The 15,000-nt window shown below is 41.0% G+C and overlaps 2 protein-coding genes across 5 annotated transcripts in view; one reads left to right on the top strand and one right to left on the bottom strand.

Moving 5' to 3' along the window:
- The window catches only part of LOC125036942, a 575-nt gene extending 504 nt beyond the window's left edge, over positions 1 to 71 (bottom strand). Inside the window, exon 1 of the mRNA XM_047629902.1 lies at positions 1 to 71. This exon is cut by the window's left edge and continues 167 nt beyond it. Within this exon, the coding sequence (XP_047485858.1) occupies positions 1 to 71 (71 nt within the window).
- LOC125036845 (ATP-binding cassette sub-family B member 6-like) overlaps positions 1 to 15,000 on the top strand; it is a 66,205-nt gene that overhangs the window by 27,801 nt on the left and 23,404 nt on the right. The window contains exon 1 of one of the 4 annotated variants that reach the window (XM_047629723.1): positions 12,228 to 12,349. The exons of 1 other annotated variant lie outside the window; for it this stretch is intronic. The gene's annotated coding sequence lies outside the window, so the exon portion shown is untranslated. 2 more of the 4 variants (XM_047629722.1, XM_047629725.1) reach the window with 2 other exon arrangements.

The following is a 15,000-nucleotide window of genomic DNA, read 5'->3' as shown; positions in this document are numbered from 1 at the left end:
TTCAGGTAGGATCTGTTCATAAAAGAACTGAAGTTGAAGATGCGAACAAAGCCTCGTGCCTCTTTGGCCATCTTGTGCAAATCAGCGCCTCCTCTAATTACCATTGCATGTCTCACGTGAAACTGTCGTGCAGGGACATAGAATTTAAAGATGCCTAACGTCAGGTGATGGAATGTAAAGAAATATACAGTAATAAACATATTTTTTCTATATGTGAAGGTATAATAATCAGCAAGTTTCCCTATACGTGCCCCCCCAATCCCTTGCCCGTTGTTGTCGTGGGGGGGCTTAAGAGGCGGAGACTGGGACCCAATGCTGGGGAACTCCCCAACCTTGGGACTCAGCCCTCGACTCAACAAAAAAAATTTCCCCTCCTACTTTTTCGTTTCTGTCCCTTCACCAACCCCTTCTACTATCCACTTCCTAAGGTGTGAGAGCCGTGCTGAAAGGATGAAAGGCTGACTTTGTGCCAGTCCTGAACGGCCTGAGGGAGCCATGGGCACGGTATTCCCCTGCTTTAGTTGTCTAGCCCTTACCCCTCAAGCGACCCTGAGGGGTGGACCATTTCTCTCCCCAACATACTCCAGGCTTATCATGGCCAACAATGAATAACCATTAACCATTAACCATACCATTATTAGAGGCAATTGTCTCTTCATCAAATAGCTCCACCAATTCAAACTCGCCCGATTCCCTGACCCCAGGCTCTCCTTTGACCACGGCTCTGAACACTACAACTAATATCCCCTCCTCAATGCTGACTAGTACAGTATCCACCCTAATCAACACCCCAGGAGACATTTCTACTCCCAACATGCTCAACTTCAACAACTATACCCCCACAACCTTCTTCATCAACTACCCCATCCTCCCTTATTACTACCTTACAACCTTATTGTCCACCTCCCCATAACACTACCTCCCTCAACACTATTCCCTCTTCCACATGCCCCCGTCCTTCTACTACCCCCATCTCTACAATAATTCTTAAATAATCTATTTAGCCCAGCCAAATGGGACCGATTTTCGTGATCCCTCCCACAACTTCTCACACTTTCTGCTTTGACAACCTGTTTTCATTCCTCAAATGCATATACATCCTTCACTTGATCTAACCCCTATACATTACCTTACCCAACCTTAACCCATTTACTCGTCAATTCCTTTGCCCAACTTTGACAACTAATCACTAACTCAACCACCCTTCACTACCATTTACTATAGTGCTACATGACCTTAGATGTCTAGCACATTTATTTTGCTTTTAACCATTAACCATTAACCATTCCCTATACGTGAAAATTAAGTATTTGTCGCATTTAGTAATAACAGGAGCCCATGATAAAACTAATAAAAAAAAATAAGTTACGCACCTTAATGTGTACTAGGCTTAATGTGAATGATGGCAACTCTCAGTGGTTTGGTTGCCTCTTTTTGATGCTTCCTAGAATGTTTCAAGATGTGAATAATATTATATTCATATTGCATCAGATCATTTTATAATAATTTATTACATATAGTAAATAATCCGAGTGGAAAAGTAACATCTGTAAAAATACCTTGGCAAACAGAGTCACAACCGAATCCATGTTCAGGGCTTTGGCCAAGAGGCGAGGCGTAGTGGCTCCAAGGTCTCTTGCCAACAGCCTGTTCACCTGGCTTCCATCGTGGCTGTCTGAATCTTCCACGTCTTTCTACCTCTTTTTTCTTTCCATCTAATACGGCCTTGAACAGAGGGCCATCAAGCTGAGAGTTTGAAGGTAGCCCCTTGTAGATAAATTTTAAAAATACATCCGTTTTCTCACTACATGCTGCATTTTATTGCTTAGCATGTTTGATTTCTTTTAAGATTAATATCTCCATGACCACTGCGAACAATTAATAGGGTTTCCACAGGAGTTGCGGAAATTATCCCGTTTGTTAGCATCAAAGTCAGAGTCACGCACTAAAAGATTCAGCACTTATGTGTGACCCTTTTCAGTGGCCACATGAGCTGGAGCCTGTCCTCCCTTGTTGGTAATACTGGGATTTATAAATTTCAGCAGAAACATCACCACGTCCGGTTGGTTGTGAGACGATGCAGCATGAAAGAGTGTGCATCTAGACTTGCTTTTCCTCAAAGATGCTCCCGTGTCTTGTATCAGTTCCTACGCGTTTACCATGTTTCCATTTTCCACTGCTTTGAACAGTTCAGCCTAGAGAATAAAGTATATTAATTTCTGAGCAATGAAATACCAGTATAATAAAACAAACATCCGCACGCAATTATAAATCCACGTGAAGAACAAACAACTTTTATTAATATCAGTTTTATATTTTTACCTCTAAGTTTGAGGTGGTGAGTGGTTGGCGATTCGTTTAATCAATCCATTTGCTGCACTTCCGGTACCAATGCTTCGTCGGGCGAGTGCATTTACTTTTCTCGACCTCATTGGTGGAGGGCTGGGAACATTTCGTTGACTTCGAAACCTTAATTTCCCCACAAGTGTCTTCTTTGATGTAGGTGTAACCGAGAGTTTTGATTTCTTATTTAGAATTAAAGGACAGTTAATCCTTCCACATATTGAACAACTGTCCTTTTCAAGAGATGGTGTTTTGGCAAAAATAGCTTTCGATTTCTTATCTTTAACAAGAGGACAGTTAAATTTTCCACATATAGAACTTCTTTTTTCTCTTTCTGGAGAGTCATCCTCCACTGGTGTTCCATGAATCACCTTTCCTGGTGAAGGGTCCCTGGGTTCCACACTGCGGTATGTTGCTTTTGCTCGTCTTGAGGTGATGGAATCATTAGTTCATCCACGTCAGCCTCCACTGATGCAGCCTTTGATATCTTTATCTGAAATACACTCGCCTCATTTTCTTCTGTAGCTGCATTTCCACTTGTTTTGGTTATCAATCGTCTTTCTTTTATATTCTCCATGCTTTGTTTCGGTGACACTATGGAACCCAGTTCTCTATTATCCACTGTTGATAATTCAGACAGTTTTGACTGTGGTACCGTTGCTCCTGATTCCTCTGTTGATGAACTGCCACTAACCGAGATCCTTACTGTTGATCCTTCTCTTACCGTTTCCCCTGGAGAAGGCTCAGGTAGCATGTCTTGGTTTACAGTTATCGGTGATGTAGCAGTATATTTTTCAAGCGTTTTTTGTGCTGCATTTATTCTATCTATCACGATTCTTGCTCTTTTCTCTATCCCTCATCGGATAGAACAGTTCAGGACCTCTTGACTAACACATGTGTACTTCGACATCTCTTCTACGTGAGAAGATTCTCTAAAACCACTCACTGACTTCTCACTTTCACTGTTAACCACAGACATTGAATTTTCTGGTGTTCTATTTGGCATTCCACTGAGAGGCAAGCACTCGTCCTGAAGCAAACGTCGGGTTTGGTCTTTATTTTGTACCGCTGACATAGCCTTCTGTTTGTGCGTCTTTCTCTGATTATTCTATATTTTTTCACGTCCTGTTTAGAGTTTAGTTGAATAAGCAAATTCTTGTACTGTAGGCTTCACTTCGTAACTGAAGAGCACAATAGCTAGTAGCACAATGAGCTTATTGATTTGTACCTGACAGAGTGTAACTGGGTTCTGCCTGTTACTGCTCAGCTGTCCCGTATTTAGAAAGCACTGAAGCCAGATAAGCTTGTCCACTCGCGCGGACAAGCTTATACGTGTTTTGAACTTTGTTTTATAAATTATCCCAGAAGGTTTTTAAGTTATTCATAATTCTCACGGAGAATTATCATGGTTTCTTGAATTTTACGAGTTATTCACAAACCTGGGTTTTAACATTTTAATCGTTTTTAGAAAATATTCCAAGGTCAACAACCTACACACACACACACACACACACACACACACACACACACACACACACACACACACACACACACACACACACACACACACACACACACACACACAAACACACACACACTCACACACTCACACACACACACTCACACACTCACACACTCACACACGCACACACGCACACACGCACACACGCACACACGCACGCACGCACGCACACACACACACACACACACACACACACACACACACACACACACACACACACACACACACACACACACACACAGTTTGATGGAGTAAAGATGGGAGGAGGGTTCTTTAGTTTAAGGATGAGAAGGGAAGCTGAGGGTAGCTAGGTACCTGGAAATTGAAGTAGGATAAGGAAAAAAGGAGAAGGCGAGACCCCTTGCGTGATGTTTTCTTTGGTTTTCCATCACTGGTTGGAAGGCGTGGTTTGTTTATTTGGCCGTTTGGTAGGAGACACTTTTTCGCCTGCTTAGTGTTGTCATAGTAGGGGTTGGTCCTGCTATGGTAACATCTTTGCAGATGAAACCCTCGCCTGTCTCCCTTCCATCTCGTGAGGTGGAAACGAGGTTCAGAGGGTCCCTCTTTTTGTTTTATTTGATTTAATTATTTAATCTACCGAGATGTATGGAGATCATAAAAAAGAGCATGATAACATAAATGGAACATAGAAACGTAAAAAGGAACATGGAACATAAAAAGGAGCATGGGACATAGAAAGGAACATGAAACATAAAAGGGAAAATGGAAAATGATATTTTTTCGCCTGCTAAAGATTATCATAAAGGGAGTAATCCTTTTATGATAGCCAATTGCAAGTGAAACCTTCGCCTCCCTCTCTTCCAGCTCCTAGAAACTGAGAGACAGGTTCAGTGGGTCACTCTTTTGTTTTATTTAAGTGAATGAAAATGTGAGACATAATAAGATATGGTGAAGCGGATGGGTGAGTGAGTGACAATGGAAATGGTTGAAGGTGGTGAGGTGAGTGTATGTGTGAGATGAGGGGGTGCCTGCTTCGGCGGCTGAGGGTGTGTGAGGGTGAGTATATCTGGATGCGATATGTGATGGTGAATGGTAAATACGGGTAAATAAGGGTATATGAAAAGGGAGAACATAAATTAAAAATTTGTTCGAAGTATCTGTGAAAGGATGGGAAACATCTGTCCAGCGCGCACGTGTGATCAGTATGGTGCGCGCTGGGCAGAGGCCTTTCCTTAACCCAGGCAGATCTGCTGTAATATTTTGGCCGGGTTTACATTCATCGGTGTGCCATAGGATTTGTATGTTTGCTCACTGCGAGTGGGAAAACGTTCTCCATCTAGTGCACACACTGCGGTGTGCACCAGCCTGAGGCCTTTTCCCTACCCGGGCAAGTGAGTGTGAGCAGTGTGGTTGGCACCATGAGGTACATATATAAATCTCGAACATAAAAATGAAAAATGAGAAGTAAACAAGTAGTGATAACTGTTGTGATGGAGGTCAAGTGAATCAAACAGGTGGTATTGTAATAGATTGTACTATAGTCAGTGCATAAACTCGCTAAAAACAGTGATGGTAATAGTGAATGCAATGATGTATGGTGATAACGTGAGCGTAAAGGTATATGGCGCTGGTGATGTGAGTGTAATGGTATATGGTGATGACATCGTGAATGTCTATGGGCATATTGGTCATCTTCTGTGCATGCATGCATGAGCGGCTGCGGGTGACTAGAGTGATGGTATGAAGTTGGCATTTTTGTAAGGATAAGTCCGATATGCGAAGCTGAGCCTCGCCCGGGCTATGCCAATGAGGGGAGCCCGGCCTGTGTTAACTAATGTCGACTCGCTAACGTGTGTCAGCTGGTGCTTACTCGGCTTAGTCCTTACCCGCCCTGGTGCCCAGCCACAGCAGTAACCTCCAGGCGACAATTGCAACTTCTCGCGCCTGGGCGGGGCGTGAACCGCTGTACTAGCCCGGAGGCTGGCATTATTGTAGTACTGCGCTTGGAAATCATCTTCTAAACCGAGCACAGGCGCTAATACGGGGTGTGAGCAGTCCGGAGGCTTTTTCCTCGCCCAGGCGGTATGGAAAATAATCGAAAAAAAACCCACATATGTACAGGTGATAGCTTCTTGCAGGGGCGGGATTCGCACACACATGTGTTGTTTGTCCAGTATAGTGCTCTGTTCTGTATAGATTGCATCTTGAGTTTTTGTGATTTAGATATTGCAATCAGTGGAATGGGTGTGTATTCGAGTATAGGTCTTACAGTGGTTTTGTAGAGTTTAAGTTTAGTGGCTGTTGTTCAGTATGAGAGGCGTTTGATTTTTTGAGAGCTGCTATTAAGATTTGCGAAGTTCTAGCTTCGCCCAGGCCTTCTATATGTGGCCCGGCCTGTGTCAGCTAGAACTTCGCAAATCTCAATCGCATCGCATCAGCTTTTTATGGCTGTCTCATTTTGTTCTCTGACACTCGGTGCTTACCGTAGCGGTGAGATTGCCAGCAAGCACTCCTGCCGCCATGGTATAAGCATATCGCATAACTCTTTACCAGCACGGCAGCTGTTGTAGTCGGTCTCTGTCTTAGAAATTGTGCATGCTCACACTTTTCTAAGTAATGTACGAGTGTGGCGTTCGGCTCACCGCAGTGCATGCAACACCTCTCTTCACGGTTTATTGTCTCCATGATCTGCCATGCACAGTAGAAACCTAGGCGCATTCTGTGAAGAATGACTTCAGTGCCTCTGTTAATTATTTCAGAGAGTGCCAGTGGATCATAGCCTGTGGTGTCTGAGTACCAGCTGGCCGAGGGGGAAGATCTCGTTTCCTCTCTGTGAAGCTGCAGGGGGAAGGTACGGACGGCCGCAGTACACTTCTCCTTACGTAATTTTCGGCTTTGTTTTATGATCATGGGATTTGGGGGCATACCCCTGCCAGTGACGGCTAGTCTGTCAGCAAGCTCGTTCCCTCTGATGCCAATGTAGCCAGGAACCCAGTTAGTGATTCTTCTTCTACCCTGAGCAATAATTCTTTGTGCTATGGTAAGTATTGTGGTCAGGAGGTAGATGTTATCTTTGGGTGAGCTGTGCTGAAGACAGGCAATGGCTGCCCTGGAGTCTGTATGTATGACCACATGTCCTTCCCTTAGAGACGCGTGGGCTAGGGCTCCCAACTGCAACTGCCTCTGCTTGTAGCGAGGAGGCGTTATCTGTTGCCCTCATGGATTATGTGACATCCCTTGCTGCAAAGCCGGCGCCTGAAATATAGCTCAAGGGATCGACCGATCCATCCGTGAAATAAGTTCTACTACCCGGAGGAGTGATGGCTGCAATGACCCTCTGGGCTTCTTCTGCCTTTAGACTAGGCGTGGGGTATTGGCTCTTTTTCATTGACAGACTCATTATAGAGAACTCTATCAAGGTTTGTGCCCTTTTGAGAGATGTGCTTGCTTGAGTTCTTGTCTTCGTTTGTATGTCCATGACAATATGTTGTATGATCGTGAGGCGTGAGTGTAATATATTGTGTGATGCAGTCATGCTGTTACTTGGATGTGTTGTACCAGCCATTCTGTAAGTGTTCAAGGTTTTGTTGTTTGATCTTTTCGAGCATGTCTGGCTGGATGAATGTTTCCTGTGTGTAGGTATTGTGTGATTTTCTGTTCGTGAATGCGATTTTGGTATGTAGTGTTTGTGTAAATCCATTTTATTGTACCGCGTTGTATTTCATGTGTCAGTTGTTGTCCCTATGGCGAAGGGTCTGATCATCGATCTCTGGGATCGTCTGTGTGTTTGCGGTATACATGTGTTGTTTTGGGTTTGACTGCTTGTGTTTGTTGTGGTTTTGGGTGCTGTGGTGACTATTGGTGCGTGTCTGTTTTTGGGTGTGCATGGTCATGCAGGTGATTGTGTAGGTGTGGGAGTTGGTGTTGGAGTTGGTGTTGGTGCTGGTGTTGGATTCCTTTGTGTTCAGTAAAGAGTTCAGTCTCTTGATCGTCCTGTTGGCTGAGATCTGGTTGCGGAGGGTGGGTGTGGCGTGATGAAACTGTGGATTGTGTGAGTATGGTTTCTGTTGTAGTGTTTATTGTTTTTGGGTGGGAGAACTTTGAAGATCCCCAGGAGTCTCTGTCCCCAAGGTCCAGATCTGGAAAGTTGGTCTTCTTTAAAACTTTTTTTAGCGTGATGTCTAAAACCAAGACCTGGCTTTATGATGCTTTGCAGGTGGGCGTGAATCAGTCACGATGCCTGCAAGAGGTCATCAGGTAGCTGTAGGATTATTTGTGGTTCTTTTTTTTTTCTTTCTCCTCCTTTATTTCTTTTATCATAGGTTTCAACCATGCATTCTGTGTGGCAGCTATTGTCTGTTTAGCCGTTTGTTCGGCTACCCTTCTGATTGGAATTTATTTATTTTCTTCTTGCTTCTCAGCTTCCTCTTCCATTGTTTTTTGCATGGGTTCAAATCCCTTGGTCTTAAGCTGTTCTGTGCAGTGAGTGGTGAACAGTGCTTCTGCGTTGCTCTCATCTTGGCAGATGATTAGGAAGTGGTTATGGGCGGTTACTACCCTTAATGTTCGTACTTCAGCATCAAAGAGGGCTTGCAAGAGGGATTCCCTCTTTGAGGAAGAGGGTCGCCCGTTGGTGATCTTAATCTTGATCCTCATTAGGGCATGAGGTAGGTGGAGGTGGTGTGAGCTACGCCACTGACCCAAAGGGTGTCAGGAATTACAGACTCACCCCGTCCCCTCTTGAAGGGACTGTAGAGGATGCATGAATGTTCCGGGACTGGTCATTGGAGACCCTTTTCAAGGACTTAGCTCTGTTTATGCATATGTATATGTGTGCTTTGATTTATATATATATATATATATATATATATATATATATGTAAACACATATGTATATATATTTATATATATAAACATATATACATGTATATTTATATATATATATATATAAATATATATATATATATTTATATATATATACATATATTCATATATATATATATATATATATGAATGTGTGTGTATGTATGTGTGTGTCTGTGTGTGTGTCTGTGTGTGTTTCTGTGTGTGTGTCTGTGTGTGTATGTGTGTGTGTGTGTGTGTGTGTGTGTGTGTGTATGTGTGTGTGTGTGTGTGTGTGTGTGTGTGTGTTTATGCATGGGTATATAAATGTATATACGTGTGTAGACATTTATATATATATATATAAATGTATACATACATTTATGTGTGTGTGTGTATATATATATATGTATATATGTGTGTGTGTGTGTGTGTGTGAGTGTGTGTGTATGTGTATATATACATATACACACATGTACATATATATATATGTATATACATGCATAAATATATATATATATATATATATATATATATATATATATGTGTGTGTGTGTGTGTGTGTGTGTGTGTGTGTGTGTGTGTGTGTGTAAATGTATATATATATATATATATATATATATATATATATATATATATGTATATATATATGTATATATATGTATATATATACAAATGAATATATACATATTACATATACAAATACATACATATTTATATATATATATATACATATACACACATATGTATGTGAGTGTGTGATTGAAAATGGCTCAACACTAATTGAATTTCACTGTGTGGCCTCTCGTTCCATAACGTCACCATGACAGGCATCGCAAGTTTTAACGCGCGAATGTTGCCAAAGGCCGCCTCCCAAGTAATCACTCATGTCACATCATTCTGTTTTGATTTATGTCCAGATTTTGACGATCCTGGCCCTGCCACTGGAACTCCACTGCCCTCTTTTACTTTGTTCGTGTTTGCGTGTTTATGCAGAAAAAAATCAATTTTGTTAATTGTTGGTAAGAACTTATATGTGTGTGTCTGTGATATGTGTGTGTGTGTGTGTGTGTGTTAATTTTCTTATATATATGAAAATATATATATGTATATATATCATATATGCAAATATATATATCATATATATATACATATATATATATATATATATATATATATATAGAGAGAGAGAGAGAGAGAGAGAGAGAGAGAGTAGTAGATAAAGAGAGAGTAAGTAGATAAATATACATATGTGTGTATATATATACATATATATACATACATACATACATATATATATATATATATACATATACATAATATTAGTAAAAGAGAAAGGTGGTCTGTGTATAAATATACACACACATATACATAGTATATATATATATATATATATATATATATATATATATATATGTGTGTGTGTGTGTGTGTGTGTGTGTGTGTGTGTGTGTGTGTGTGTGTGCGTGTGTGTGTAATATTAACGTTTAGCTGTAAAAGAGAACGGGTGTGTGTGTGTATGTGTGTGTATGTGTGTGTGCATGTGTATATAGATGGATAGATATTTATAGGTATATGGATATGTGTGTGAATGGTAAAAACTCTTCCGTGTAGATACTATGGTAGAAAAACCCACAATGCAAAAACTAGATTTATTGAAAATTAGACTACAGTTTCAAAATTCACCTGGATTCCATCTTCAGGTCTGAAGAGAAAATGGAAAGGAGGAGGTATAATAAAGAAAAGAGAGTCAACGCGGCAACACGGAACAGGGGAGGACAGACTTAGGTCAGAGGATTGGGCGCACTATGCGCAGGGTGGTCGGCATAAGGGAGAAGGCGGAGGATTTGGGAAGCGATGAGACTGTCGGCAGCAGAAAAGTCGCTGTTCAAGTTGAAATCAGGCAGCAGCTTTATTATGGAGGATTCCACCAGTCTGCGGGCGTGGACATCAGCAGAATGACAATTCGCGCTGCTCACCAGTCCATCTGATGGCCTGTGTCCCACTGATGGCACAAGAGGGCGTGTATATATGTCCCCTGGGTACAACGTACTTATGTTGAGACAAACGCTTAGTGAGACTGGCGCCGGTCTCGCCAAAGTATTGCTTATCACAGGAGGCACAAGGAACAGCATAGGCGCCCACCTTCGAGGTAGAGGGAGGACTGGTGTGGACCAGGTTGCGACGGAGAGTATTCACCTGGCAAAAGATCAGTCTGCAGTTGAGAGGATAAAAAGGGCAACGGAGAGAACATATCTCCTCAGTGTTGGGCAGGCTGAGGAAGGGCAGGAGAGGAGTCACTATAAGAGAAGAGTCGTGGTGGAAGGTACGCCGTGCCCTGGATAACGTCGAGAACATGACGAGGGTAGACCAGTTTCGAGAACGAAGGACGCAGGAATAGGCATTACCTATCTTTACATGTAGAGGATGGTATGAGAAGAAGTGTATGTACATACCACTATGCATAGGTTTCCTGTAAATGGAGAAGGAGAAATGGTCAGCAGAGCGATGGACTAGGGTGTCCAAGAAGGGGAGCTTGTTGCCAACCTCCCATTCACCTTGAAACGGATGGAAGGAAAGAGAGAGAGAGTTCAGCTGCGTCCGAAGTCCGAGAAAAGGACAGGGCCATGAGGCCAGAGAGTAAAGACGTCGTCGAAGGGAGAAGCTCAGATTCGAAGAATTACATGAACAGGTTTGCCCAAATATATATATAAATACACACACACACACACACACACACACACACACACACACACACACACACACACACACACACACACACACACACACACACACACACACACCCACCCACACACACACACACACCCACACACACACACACACACACACACACACACACACACACACACACACACACACACACACACACACACATATATATACATATATATATATATATATATACATATATATGTATATATGTATATCAAGCTCAAGTCTACGTTATCTGCTGGAATATTAGCTATTTTCTTCAGTTTTGAATTATCCTTCTAGCCAGATTAACCATCATTGCACTAACAACGTTATTATTTTGTAATTGCACCTTCCCCTCAATACTTTGCTGCACTCTGCATAACTAAATTATTAAAGTTACTGGGCTCATGAATATGATGATACATAAGCGAGATAAAATTTGGGTCATTGAATTTATGATCGGCAATTTGACCTTCATCGTAAAATGGGTGACGGTAGTTAAAAATATGCATTGCTAAAATTAAACGAAACGGAAGCGGGGAATGGCTTAGGTTGTTCCCACTCTGGTTATGAAATATAATCTTACCAAGCTGAAAACATTTCCAGTCCCTATTTATTATTCAAATTCCAATAAGACCGAAAACTCCATATAATGAAAATAATAATAAAGTCGAAAACGAAAGAAAAAGAAACGTTTTGTATTTTTTTTTTTTTTTTGGTTTAAGAAAAACGATTAAATTTGGATAATGTAAATTACTCTTAGATCAAATGCTAATAGAAATGAAATATTTAAATTCTACATATATCTCAAGAGCTGCCCAGCCTGCTCAAGGCAATGACGAAACAAAAATAAATGAAAGGAGGCTAATATTTACACGTTGAGTTGCCAGTTAGGGAATTACCGCCATACGAGGCCATGAGAAACCGCGGACGACGAGATTAAAAAGACGCTTTTCTTACAGCTAAGTAAGTAATGCTGTATGCACGTGCAGGAAAATAAAAGAAGTGTATTGACTTGTTAAACTATCACAGCGAAACAAACTGTTTATTACGTAAACATGAGGCAGAGGACAAGGAAGACGTTGGAGTGATTTCACAAACACAAGATTTTACGTAAAAGGCCCAAGATATCAGCAGGAAACAAAAGTCTTATTTTATTTATGTCTGCTACATAGTCTTCCGTGTGTGTTTATTTCTGCATTCACAGTTAAAAATGTACAGCCTTTATTCCTGCTGAGGAAGTTACCTGCGTGGATCTGGGTTCAGGAAGTACGTGTTTTTGTTTTGAATTTTGTTTGTGTGAATGCGTTTGTGGGCGAAGTGGATTTCTAGTCTGTTTGGCGACGATATCTAAGTATGGTTTGTTGCGTTATGGTGGTAATTTTAATTTTTAGTCTGTTGGGCGACAATATCTAAGTATGGTTTGCCATGTTACGGCAGTAATTTTAGATATGATATCAGGGAAACCCCTTTTCCTGTAGTATTATATTTTTATTTATTTATTTTTTTTTTTTTTTCTTATTTTCATGATTTAGAGTTTTCAGGATAATTATCTAGAAGACCTGTGCATCTGCCACAGGCCTCACACCTATCATCTTATATTTTGCTGGCCTTTCCTGGTGTGCCGCCATCAGGTTAAACATCAGATTGCAGGTGATCAACTGCAAATCACAGCGTTTAATTACATTTCTCTAAAAGAGTCCATTTTTATTACGAAGATAAAGGTACCACTTTGAAAGCCACTTCGGATGTCTATTAACAAGTATCACTTTCTGTTCATTCTATTTTATTGTTGAAGCAAAAGTTATATTAAAATTCAAAATACTTGTGTACCTGTCATTTTTCATACTAATTACTGCACCCTCTATGCTTCCTGTTCCAGCAAAGACCAAGAAATCTTCGGCACATACTTTTGTGAAAAGATAGAGCTTGAACATTTTCCTTTATTGACAGTAAGTTATGTCAATTAATATTTACAGTATGGACACAATAAGCCAGGGCAAATTTCAGTTGATATCCTTCTAGAGGACAAAAAGTTGCAGTCATCTGTGTAAGAAATATCTGCAGACATGAATTTTAATGCCACAAATAAAGGAGAAAGATCATGGAAAGTTCCGTTCACAGCCAAAGTCCACTCGGTGTCCAGAGTTTCAGCTCCATCTTGCCGTGCATACCAAGTTGGAGACGGTGTTTGCTGGAGGGACCTCCGTCAACCCACACCCAGTCATGGCAACTATTATTGTTGAATAAATTTTGTGGTGTGGAGTCGGGGACGTGGGGTCTGGTGAGAGCGTCAATACTGTAAAGAATTATAATTTTGTCTTGTCAGAATATTTGATGTTGAAGTTTGTATTGAGTGCTTTGGGTTGATATTCCTGTTTTTATTTTAGAAAGGTAATTCAAGACTTGAATTTTCATTTAATGATTAAGGACCATCTTTTGAAATTAAGGGTAACAGTAAATTTTCCTGTTATTACAATATAAATGCATTTCTTGAGAAAAAATAACAGTTTCTTCAGGTTTTCCAATTATGATTTTTTCATGTTGAAAGCAAAAATGAAATACCTATTAAAAGGCAAGTGTTTATAAGCACCTACAGTGCTTTCAAAATGGAACCTTTTCTTTGCAATGATATTGGCTTAGTTTTATCCAAGTCAGCTCGATCTTTGATGCAGGGACATCTTACAAGTAGAACAATGTAGGGAAGTACAGGAAAACATACGAATATGCCGAAGGCCTTTTCGCATTTACTGCTTCATCAGGGCATATAGAACAAGAGATACATAGAAGTATATATATGTACTAGGTGGTCAGGTCACGTCGGTGATCAGGTGAGCAACGACCTTGGCTTAATCAGCCAACACCGCAGTGCCCTCTGATGACATGACACGAGGAGCGCCTTCGTTGTTCATGTCGACACCGACTGTCATCTCCCTAAGTTGTCCCAGGGCCTGCTCCCACGACAAAGGAAGATGGTAGAAGTGGCATACATACACTCTAATAACAACTTCAACACAGTAACGGGGAGCCATGAACTAGCCAAGGTTGTCGCTCACCTGATCACCGACGTGACATGACCGCATAGTACATGTGTATACTTCTATGTATCTCTTGGTCTATATGCCCTGATAAAAAAGTAAATGCGAAAAGGCCTTTGGCATATTCGTGTGTTTTCCTGTACTTCCCTTCATTGTTCTTCTTGCAATTTGTTCGACATGAGTTCCACAAGGGACATCTTAGTTCACCCTGATAGTGGTACAGTACCAAGTAGTTGATGTGGCCTCTTTTCTACTCTCTAGCAAAGGCCAACAAATTTCTGCCATACCTATCTCATTGGTTAAGACATTTATAGACACTTAAACAAAAGTCAGTGAGTGGTACCACTGTTAAACATGCACTTTGCAGCAAGGATCACAACATTTTGTAGTTAGTGTTGCAAGGTCACCTGAACACTGCCAAAATTGAAATATACTGCACATTCATGTATATATCCTTTTTATGCTCGGGTAGAGTCCTGTTCTGTTCTCTTTTTTTTTTTTATCTTTTATCTTTTATCTTTTATTCATTGCAATGAAGTTTCAAGTTCTAAATAGAACAGAACTGTGATGAAGGGAAAC

This window comes from Penaeus chinensis, chromosome 22 (assembly GCF_019202785.1).
Source record: "Penaeus chinensis breed Huanghai No. 1 chromosome 22, ASM1920278v2, whole genome shotgun sequence".
NCBI classification, from domain to species: Eukaryota; Metazoa; Arthropoda; class Malacostraca; order Decapoda; family Penaeidae; genus Penaeus; species Penaeus chinensis.
Note: the sequence above shows the minus strand (reverse complement) of the source record. Positions and strands in the feature narration are given on the sequence as shown.